The 11,460-nt window shown below is 42.0% G+C and overlaps 1 protein-coding gene across 2 annotated transcripts in view; it reads right to left on the reverse strand.

Moving 5' to 3' along the window:
- The window catches only part of pan3 (poly(A) specific ribonuclease subunit PAN3), a 35,532-nt gene extending 24,599 nt beyond the window's left edge, over positions 1 to 10,933 (reverse strand). The window contains exon 1 of one of the 2 annotated variants that reach the window (XM_012957062.3): positions 10,236 to 10,933. In XM_012957062.3, coding sequence (XP_012812516.2) covers positions 10,236 to 10,527 — 292 coding nt within the window. In that variant the 5' untranslated portion in view covers positions 10,528 to 10,933. 2 annotated transcript variants of the gene reach the window in all.
- Positions 10,934 to 11,460: the final 527 nt, after the last annotated feature.

Consider the following 11,460-nt stretch of genomic DNA (forward strand, 5'->3'; position numbering starts at 1 on the left):
TCTCCCATGGTTTGTAAGTGAGCGCAGTGCTAAGTCAGAGGGATGGACCTCAGTACCTCAACAGTGTTTGAATATGGAATCATCCAATGGGTGCTAATGTAAGGCTGCACTGTTGGGCTAATAGGTACCAAAGTTAGCAGTTGGGCGATTGACACTTAAACAAAAAGGACAATGGTTTCCCACTTGGGTGTAAAAGAAAACGTTAATTTTGTGCAAGATGACACTTCTCAATGAGGATCCATAACATCAACTGGGTTTTCAGTGCCTATTTAAAGACATATAACAAAATAAAACTTTAATTTGTTCACCTTTGACCAATAGTTGCTCCCTAGAAACCTACTGACCATCAGAACGGAAATGACTGCCAGTGTTTCATTGCCATGCTTTTCTCAGGAAAGGCCATTTGTAAAGTTGGCCATACAGGCACCAATATGATCATCTGAAATAAAGTTCTGTACAATTATCAGGAGCGTGGGCTCCTTATTATAATCCCGACAATTTTTGTACCATGGTGACCGGTTGTTTAGTTAAATAGACAGGTTAGAAAATTTCTGTCGGATAACGATATTATCTGTGCATGTGTTGTGTACCAGATGATATCCTTGGGGGACCTACAATGTATTTCCCAGACATAACTTTCATACAATCATTGTCTGGCAATTACTGGCCAAAACATCATCACATTTGTTATTTTAAGGACTTCAGTGCTACAGTTTCATTCTGAATGTTAGTTTCAGATCATTGCACAATCGATACCTGAATGTTCGTCATAAGACGACTAGAATCTGAAAACGTATGGTCAGCTTAACCCCCACTTTAAATGCATACATACAATGATACAATCGTGTTATGCTGTTTCGACAATGTTAGCCTTTCTACCAAGCAATCAGAAGCTAAAGGGCCAGTAGACTGGTGGTTTAATAAGTATTTTAGATACAACAGTTTGTTCCCTGCTGCTTACTACCAAGCTGATTAGAATAAAGCAGATTCAAGGAGAAACAGGCAGCCTTATGGCTCTGGCACACAAGGAGATTTGTCGCCGGCGATTTTCAAAAGAGCGATTTGGCGACAAGCCAAGCCAGCGTCAAAACATACAAGGCTACTTAAAGTCGCCTGCTGTTTCAAATCACACACAGACCCTTTTCTGAGCGACTTGAGTAAACATGTGGGAGGGGTAACTGTTGAGTGGTACCATGGGTAGCAGATCGCCTGGAGCTCAACTCGCATGAAATCTCTTTGTGTGTATTGTCGTGGCGACTTGTCACCAAAGTGCCGGGGGGAAAAAACGCAGGCGACAAATCTCCTCGTGTGCCAGAGCCCTTAGCAAGTATGTATATTAAAGAGGAAGTCACTAGCGATACCATCTATTGAACACTCCCCTCTTCCTAATTCTATGCATGTATAAATCAATAGGATAGAAGATAAGCAGTGTTTTGTAGATCTGCAAAAAGAAAGATTATAGACAACATCCTTAATAACAAACAAACCTAAACTGGCCATACACTGAGTAAGCATGGGCATTCAGCTATATGAAAACTTACTGCCTCATCCCAAAAAAATTAGCAAGTTATATTTATTTTTGAGATCACCAGCCAAGTTTTTGAGTGGAGATCCCCATGCACAAGTAGCCACTAGTACAGCGATGTTGTGAAACACAACATTTACAGAACCGCAAGGGATTGCTGCAAGAATGTGGTAACCATACAGGGTATATTATATTCCAGATTTAAGCAGCTATTACAGCTGAAAATATTAGATAATTGGTATTTACTGTACCAGTTATGAGGGTTGGCCCCATACACCAACTGTTTTTCCGACTTCTTTTAAGTTCCCCTTTGAGGTCTAATATCTCTGTGAACCATGATTTTGTGTGTGTGTGTGTGTGTTGCAGGTCCACCTGGGATTTTTTGCTGGGGAGCCCACACACAATACCTAAACTTAGTCAGGCGTCTTTCTTGAAGCTGCAGCCATTATGTGGCCTACGAAACTAGTTTGTCAGGTTGTACAAGTGCCAAATTGTGTTCAAAAGGAGCCATCAAAATCTAGTTCTTTTGTTTCGCACAATATAAGCAAGCCTGAATTGGTGGACAAGTAAGTAAAAAACATGAAGAGGCGCTCGCTACATTAAAAAGTAGCAACATGTAAAGTTCTAATAGTTACCATGGGCACGCCAACCATTCCTATCCACGTAAAATATATTTTTGCAATCTGCACCCACTTATTAGCACTTGTGTTTGCCTATTAAATAGACAGGGAGAGCTGAAAAACCACATGGCTGCAGCAGAGGCCCAGGAAGGTTTGGAAAACAAGAAATTTTCAATCCAAAAATTGCCAAAATGTACTAAAAAGTGTAAATATCACATTAAATTTGCATTGCAGAAAGGAGAACAACTACTTCTTTTCTACTCTTCTAATCAGTCATCTACTTGTTCCAGTGCTTACACCCCTGCCCTAGTTTCCATATCTCATTCAGACATGCAAAGAATGAGAATATGCAGGGGAACAGGGGGCCAGGCTTACAAAACTGTTCCAAACCATATTATTACATTAAAAATCATTAAAAGACTGCATATTTTTGAATTGATATATATTGCAAAGTTGCTTAAAAATTATGTCTAGTTTTCAAAAAGTGTAAATTTGGGTGGAGTTCCCCATTTAATTTTAAACTGAAGCCCAAGGAAGAATTGGGATACAAATATGCCTTATGTATAAAGCTAGCCATACATAGACCGCTAACCCAGCCACAAGTATGTGATTATTCAGAATACATGGGACCAGCGACATTTCTGTAATTTGGATCTACATACCTTAAGTCTGCTAAAAAATCATTTAAACATGAAATAAATCCAATAGGGTTGTTTTGCCACCATTATGGGTCCATACAGCTTAGTTACAATCAAGTACAAGCAGAGAAAAAGGAAATCAGCTAATATTTCCATTTCATTTCCAAGCCACATAAACCAAGAGAAATTCCTTGGCATGTGTGCCAATTGCATGCTCAGCGTGCTAATCTAAGGAGCAAATTACCCACAAGAATAATCAGACTTCATCTTATACAGCCTTATTACAGAGATTTAGATATTTAGATACGTTTATCTAATAGCTCTTCAAATAGGATACATCTTGGAAGAAAATTTGATTTTCATGGCAGCCAATACTCCTTTAGATCAGATCACGTTAGTGCTTCCTAATATACATCCAACCAAGACGGACAGCAACACTGGCTCCAATCAACCCTCTTCTATAGAGGCTGACCTTCATGTGGTTGGACACTACAACATAAAACCAAATAAGTGAGCTGCCAGTCTTATGATATGTATTGAGAAGGGCAGCAAGTAAACCCAACACTGAACTATTGATTTGATAGCAAATGCTCACTCTGGCAGCTCTCAGTTTTCTGACTCCGAAAATAGATAATTGATACTGCTTGGGCCCCTTTAGTCTACCAAGTTTTGATAAATCAGGGTTATAATACACCTTTAAAGAAGAAGAAGAAAATAGGTAAAAACTAAGTAAGCTTTATCAGAAAGGTCTATGTAAATACAGCCATAAACAGAGTCCTCTATCAAAAGAAACACAGCATTTCTTGTCTTCTTTTATGTACACATGCTCTTGGGTATCTGAATTCCTCCCAGAAAAATCCTTCATTCCTGGGGCTGGAGTTTGCGCAGTTCTCTCCTGCTCCACCTCCCATCAGAATGTGTGACCAGAGCTACCAGCAGCTTGAGCAACAGCAGGAAGCTACAGAGACCAAGCTAAAATGGCAGCTGCTATCTTAGGCAAAGAGAGGGAGCTTCTAGGGCTCTTTACTCAGGTATGGTAAAGCTTTCTGCAGAATAAATATAGTGCTCTAGGTGGCACTAATGTGGCAAATCTACTGGCAGTAAAATGCCAAAATGACTTCCCTTCTCCTTTAACTTCAGACTATTCTACTGCTTAAAATAAGGGCACATTATCTCGCATTTGTGGATTTTAGCATACATGAGCACTTCTGAAAAATGCTGTATTTCTTATATTCATGACATAACCAACGCAGTCATTAAAAAGCCAGCCAGGCTTAAATAGGTTGTTAACCTTTAAATGAACTTTTAGTATCATGTAGACAATTTGCAATTGATATTCATTTTTAAATATTTGCGGTTTTGAATTATTTTGCTTTTTGTTCAGCAGCTCTGCAGTTTGCAAATTTCAGCAGCTATCAGGTTCCTAGGGTCCAAATTACCCTAGCAACCAGGCAGTGGTTTGAATGAAAGATGGAAATATAAACAAACCTAAACAAAATCAGAAGTGATAAACAGTTACAAAAATATAGCCTCACAAAATAATCAATTTGAAAATCTAAAATCTGAGAAGAGCCAGAAGAGAGAGAGGCAAATAATTTAAAAACTAGGAAACATGAAGACCAGCTGAGGAGAGAACCATCCCTTTAATAAACACTTCGGTATCCCATGCATTGTGTTTTAAAAGGAACAACTAATTTGGAGTCGTGCATGGTTTCAGTTTTAGTGTAGGTACAGGTATAGGACCCATTATCCAGAATGCTCGGGACCAAGGGTTTGCCAGATAAGGGATCTTTATGTAATTTGGATCCTCAGATCTTAAGTCTATTAAAAAATCATTAAAACATAAATTAAACCCAATAGGATTATTCTGCATCCAATAAGGATTAATTATATCTTAGTTGGGATCAAATACATTTTTATGTATTTACAGTTTTATTATTACAGAGAAAAATGTAATGAATTTTAAAAATCTGAATTATTTGATTCAAATGACATCTATGGGAGACAGGCTTTCTGTAATTTGGAGGTTTCTGGATAACGGGTTTCCAGCGAACGGATCCCATACCTGCACAACTGCTTGTTTTGAGCAAAAATATAAGACAGCTACTGCATCAGTTCAACCAAATCCAACAAGGGTAAAAGTGTTATAAACTACAGAGCTTCTTGGCCTTTATACATACAGACCTGACACATCTGAACCATCACTATTGAACTCACAGATGAAGTTACAGGTTCCTGCAGCCATTACCACTATACATTTTACATAGCTTTAACAGCAACGTCAGTAATGACTGTCCACAATTCGGCAGAATCCATATCAGTGACACAGACCAGGAGATTTTAGCAGTGGTTGGCAAACTTTCAGTTCTAGCTCACCTTGGTAGTCCAACCTTTGCTCAGGGCTTCCTTTAGTTCACAAGAATATACATAGGTAAACAGTAGTGTTACAGTCATTTGCCCCTGGTTCCAAGAATAACTAGGACAGCTAACAAGACTTCACCCCAAATCTCAAAGTTTAGCTTTCAGGTGTAACAAAAAGGGCAAAATGGATTTACAATCAAAGTCTCTCTAACTGGCACTGAATGTGAGCCCCTCTGCCACATTTTTTAGAGCCACTTTAGTATGAGGAGTAAGACTCTTGCTTGTATGAACTACATTACTGCATGACATCACAGACATAACACAACTTGCTCAACAATATACAGAATATGTGATCAGTTTATTGGTTGATTAAATGAAAGTCATTGGGCCTTACTTTGGCTAAGTAACTAAAATATCTGCTCAATTTCCTCAACAGAATCAAAGGCAGGTCTGGGAATCTCTAAATATGACTTCAGTTAAAGCTTTGAAGAAGGAACCGAAATGTTCTTAAGCTTTCTGTAAATCTCTTAGTTTCATATCAAAAGTTTTAACCTATAACCAACACTGTATAAAACCTTACCCTGGAACATATTTCAGTATTTTCAGACAATGCCTAAACTTACAATAATTGTACTTTTCCCAGGTTTCTTTTTTCCCCCTTCTACATTCGAATGCTTTTTTTTTCTATGTAGACAAGTTAAAAAGCATTTAGACATGTTTTTAGGCAAACGTATTTGGACACTGTGTCAAAAATGACGTCCTCAGTTGGAAACACCCATTACAGAGTTCAAAACTGTCTCCAGCTGCAACAAGAACTATCGTTACGGCTCGTGGGATTTTTATGGTTAGTCAATGGAAAACAAACCAAACATCACCATGTACAATGCCAAGCTCTGGTTAGAATGGTGTTCAATCTGTTGGACTCTGGAATGATAAATGCCATTTTACCATGTGGCAGTCTGACTGAAAGGCTGGGTCTGGTTAGTTCCAGGAGAACATTACATGCCAAAATGCACAATGCTAAACAGTAAAGTTTGGTGGAGGAGGAATAACGGTTCTGGGCTGTGTTCCACGGTTTGAGACAGGGCCCCTGGTCTAGTGAAAGTAAATCTTAAGGCCACAGGGTACAATGAAATTCTTAAAAATGTTGTGCCTGCTGCTTTACTGTGCAATAACAGCAAAAGCCTTACCCAAACTTCAAAGAAAGATCCCTACAAAATGGGTTTTCTGAGAAAGGAGTAAAATTTGACAAATCTGCACAAAACTCTGATTTTTAACCCAACAAACCATCTGTAGGATGCACTAGAATGCCAATAGCAAGCCAGGCCCCCTAATCACCAACATCAATGCCATACTTCACGAACACACTTATGGCTGAATGGAAGCAAATACCACCAACAATGTTCCAACACCTAGTGGGTAAGCCTATTTAAAACAGTAGTGGCTGATGTAGCAGCTAAGGGAGGGCCAACTCGATATTAATGTCTGTAGTTTGGAAATCAGATCCAGATACTTTTGTTCATGTAGTGAATATATTGATGATTTGCAGTCAACTAAAGATAATCATCACCAGGAGACTTCATGTTAGTGTCACTACTCATAGGCTTAAAGCTTCCAGTGTTAACACAACACATGTTCATTGCCACCTCCATAGAATTCAAACTTTTTTGATGCTCTAACGTTATCTAACTAGGCCTGGAACATTTTCCATATAGAAAATGCCACAAACATGGTCACTGCCTTATATCATGTTGGCATAATAATGTTTTATTTGAAATCTAGCTCTAGTTGTTTGCCTTCATGTCCAAAGGTTTAGACTGATTTACAAACTGCCCACAGTCATACAGCAGTATCAATGCAAACATATCAGTTGCCATTGTTCTACCTTTTGCTTCTATAAAAGAAGCTGGTAACAGACGACGGCTGTGCTACACAACAAGTTATAGGTGGGATTAATGCCTTTATGTATTTTGCTGTAATATCTTTCATGAACAGGTTCTTAAAGGAGAAGGAAAGTTACCATCACTAGGGGTGCAAAAAGGTTAGGCACCACCCAGTGATTGTAATCGCTTACCTGAAACCCCCATCTTACCTCCTGTTAGGAGAAAACTGCACCAGCTGGGGTGTATGTGATGAAGCGATCCTCTTCCTTCTTAGCGCATGCGCAGTGGAGTGGAAAGCTGAACTTAGCTTTTCGTTCAACAGTGCATGTGCAGGCCTCGTCTAAAGGAGAAGGAACAGGATCACTCGCCTGCATTAACTCCGGGACAGTGCAGTTTTTTCCTAATAGGAGCACCGGCCGGGGGTTTCAGGTAAGTGATTACAATTACTGGGGGGTGCACAGAGAAAAAAGCCCAACTGAATGCGCTTAAAAAGAGGGTCTTAGTAGAAAAGATGCAAAAACACTGAAGTCCCTCTACTTTCCAAAGTGGATGGTGGCCAGCTTCTCTGGCATGTGGATACCCACAGCTTAATTTCAATTATATTGTTAAATCACTACATAAAAACTTCATATATTTTCAGCCACACCCTACTTTGGAAAAGGGTGTTAAACCATAACAGTAACATTCCACCATTCCTACACTTGCCCATTGTTCTGCATCAGTTCCAACAGGTGCGTTCTTCAATGCTGCAACCTAATACCTTAGCAGGTGGAAAAATCGTGTATCATTACAGGCGTCTTACAATTTTTTCTCTTCATCAACACTACTGAAAGAAAAACAAGGAGTCTTGGTAACAATGAGAGACAAAACCTTACATAGTTACACTACAGACACAGACAAGATTTACAAATAAGTGTAACCATATGAACAGTTTCCTCTGATGGATACTGTGTCACTTACATCCTTACTCTAGTACTATCAATGTTATATTACAGCGCTATAATATCATGCCACTAACTTCTTACTGGACTTTTAACTGATATACTGAAGTTGATGGTACAGCTTTCTGCATCCCACTGCTTATTACTCCTGGCCAGGGACTACTTGACTAACTGGATCCCGGGAAATAAGTAACTTTCTAAAAAATTCTCTACATGCAGGCCCAGAAATTGGACAGCACTGGTTTAGACAAAGGAAGCTCACACCAGTAAAGTAATAGACCTGTGAATCAGAATATGACTCCTGCATCAAGAGAGTCAGGTTGCTGAGAGAGGGATAGGAGAGTGTAAGGCAGTGGTCCCCAACAAGTGGCTCGCGAGCAACATGTTGCTCCCCAACCCCTTGGATGTTGCTTCCAATGGCCTCAAAGCATGTGCTTATTTTTGAATTTCTGGCTTGGATGCAAGTTTTAGTTGAATAAAAAAATAGGTATAATGCAAAACAGAGTCTCCTTTAGGTTCTTAGGCTTCCAGTCCACATAGAGGCTATCAAATAACCAATCACAGCCCTTATTTGGTACCCCCAGGTAGATTTTTTCATGCTTGTGTTACTCCCCAACTGTTTTCACATATGAATGTGGCTCTCAAGTAAAAAAGGTTGGGGTTCCCTGGTGTAAGGTGATTATTCCAGAAACGGCACGTAATATTTAATACTTAATTGGTATATTAAGAAGGTTTCATATTTCCAGCAGACAAAGTTCATATTAAAGGGGTTGTTCAACTTTGAGTTAACTTTTAGTATGATGTAGAGAAGTTATCCCCAACCAGTGGCTCGGGGGCAACATTTTGTTCACCAACCCCTTGGGTGTTGCTCTCAGTGCCCCCAAACCAGGGAGTTATTATTGAATTCCTAACTTGGTGGCAAATTTTAGTTGCATAAAAACAAAATTTACTACCAAATAAAGCCCCCTCCCCTGTAAGCTGATAGTGTGCATAGAGGCTCTCTAATAGCCAATCTTAGCCCTTATTTGGCTCCTCCATGAACCTTTATGGTGCTTGTGTTGCTCTCCAAGTCTTTTTACATTTGACTGTGGCTCACTAGTAAGAAAGGCTGGGGATTCCTGCTGTAGAGAGAGTGATATTCTGAGACAATTTGCAATTGATTTTTCATTTTGTTAGTCGTGTAACTTTTTGTTTAGCAGCTCTCTAGTTTATAGTTTCAGCAGCTATCTGGTTGCTAGGGTCCAAACTACCTTAGTAACCAGGGCGTGGTTTGAACGAGAGACTGGTATATGAACAGGGGAGGACCTGAATAGAGTAATATGCTATAAAAAGTAACAAAAACAATAATAAAACTGCAGCCTCACAGAGCAATAGTTTTTTTTGGCTGCTGGGGTCAGGGCCGGATTTCTAAACCGGCCGCCCCTAGGCCGCCCCCAGTGGCATGCCCCCCTCCCCCCGAGTGCGCATGCGCAATGCGTGCGAAGAGCGTGGGGGGCAGGGTTGCGCGCACGCATGCGCGGTCGGCCAAAGTTGCATACGAAGCAGTGGGGAGAAGTCCCCATTGCTCCGTACGTGAACAAAAATTTTAAAAGATTTTAGTGCGGCTGGGCGGCATACCGCCCCCAGGTTTCTGCCGCCCTAGGCCCGGGCCTTTGTGGCCTCTCTACAAATCCGGGCCTGGCTGGGGTTAGTGACCCCCATTTGAAAGCTGAGAAAATGAAGGCAATTCAAAAACTAAAAAAAATTGAAAAGTTGATTAGAACTGGTAATTTATTTTTGCTATAGTTCCCCTATAAAGCACCCCAGGCTACAAGGCTATAGTGTGCCCTATTTAGTGGCTCTTTAGTGGATATTCATTGCTCCCATTTCTCACCCTAGCCATGATTCCGGCAGGCCTACCCTACATGTTTAGTGCAATAATGGGTTTGTGCATGGGCTCCAGCAGAGGGGAGTTACACACTCAGTTTCCTATACACACAATGCATGTATTGTGGGAGCTGGAATGGGACACCTGTAGCTCCCCAGCTCGTAGAGTTGAACTACAACTTGTATCTATTGCTAATATTACCAATAGTCAGATGAGCAGGAAGGGCCATGGGACACTTCTCTGGTCCATTTCAATGTTGTGATGCAAACAGAAAGGTGTTGAGAGTTACAGTTCAGCAAGTAGCAGAGAGATATTTAAGGTAGGCGTGTCCAAGCTGCAGCCCAGAACTACAACTCCCACACCCCCTCAGCAGCGATGTCCCAGAGCCTATACTACTTACTGGCCAAGCGCTGGGCTTCCAGTCCCGCCAGATCCAACTTCTTACTTCCCACAGGGGTGACGGGCTGCGGGTAGACAGCAGCTGGGACCCCGCCGGGAAGGCTGAGCGGGGAATTGCCATTGCCGTGGATCCCCCCGAGTTGGTCGTCGTGTAGGAACTGGCACTCGTCCCCGTAGAAGCAGGTCCTATCCTTGGCGTAGTAGCGGCAGAACTTGAGCTTGGACCCGGGAACCCCCGCGGGACCTGCTGCCGCCACTGCCGGAGACGGGGACGGGGTCAGTCCGCTGTTCATGGCCGCGCTACTGCTCCAGCCCCGCTACCCGGCGCCACCATGGAGGGGAGAGAGAGTTGGTAGAACGCACAGTGGGGTCCCTGGGTGTCAGGAAGAAGCGAACACCCCCCGAGTTTGGGCCTATGCGGAGCGCTCAGGCCTAGTAATAAAGTAACAACAAGCCGTCCCAGCGCTGCCCCTCTCCCTCACAAACCGGGCGCTCCCGTATATACGCTAGTGCCAAGCCCGCCGCCCCTCTCCCAAGCGCTTTCCCTTTCTTATTTTCCTCTCTTCCCCTGCTCTTTTCCTATTTTTTTCCTCTTCCTGAGCTGCGTCCTTTCTGCACATGCGCAACCTGAGGCATCATGGGAGTTCGCTGCGCAGCTCGCTGACGGCGAACCAAAGCAAGGAAATGAGAAGGGTGTCTGGGTGCTTATCTACACACAGGCTGCTGCTATAGGCCCCGCACCAACACATCCCTAGTAAAAGTGTACGTGTAGGTAGGGAGCTGTATAGGAATGTGCAATGAATAAAGCTTATTTACACAGATTGGATGAGAAGTATCTGTAGCGTTGCAAATAAGAAGGGGCATAGCATAGTATGGAGAGATGGTGCCTATAGTAACAATGGGGATAATAGCCTCTGGGAAGGGACTGTGGCTGTGGGATAGCAGGTATAGTAGGGAGAGATGGTGCCTATAGTAGCAGTGGGGGGATAATAGCCTCTGGGAATGGACTGTGGCTGTGGGATAGCAGGTATAGTAGGGAGAGATGGTGCCTATAGTAGCAGTGTGATAATAGCCTCTGGGAAGGGACTGTGGCTGTGGGATAGCAGGTATAGTAGGGAGAGATGGTGCCTATAGTAGCAGTGGGGGGATAATAGCCTCTGGGAAGGGACTGTGGCTGTGGGATAGCAGGTATAGTAGGGAGAGGTGGTGCCTATAGTAGCAGTGGG

This window comes from Xenopus tropicalis, chromosome 2 (assembly GCF_000004195.4).
Source record: "Xenopus tropicalis strain Nigerian chromosome 2, UCB_Xtro_10.0, whole genome shotgun sequence".
Lineage (NCBI taxonomy): Eukaryota > Metazoa > Chordata > Amphibia > Anura > Pipidae > Xenopus > Xenopus tropicalis.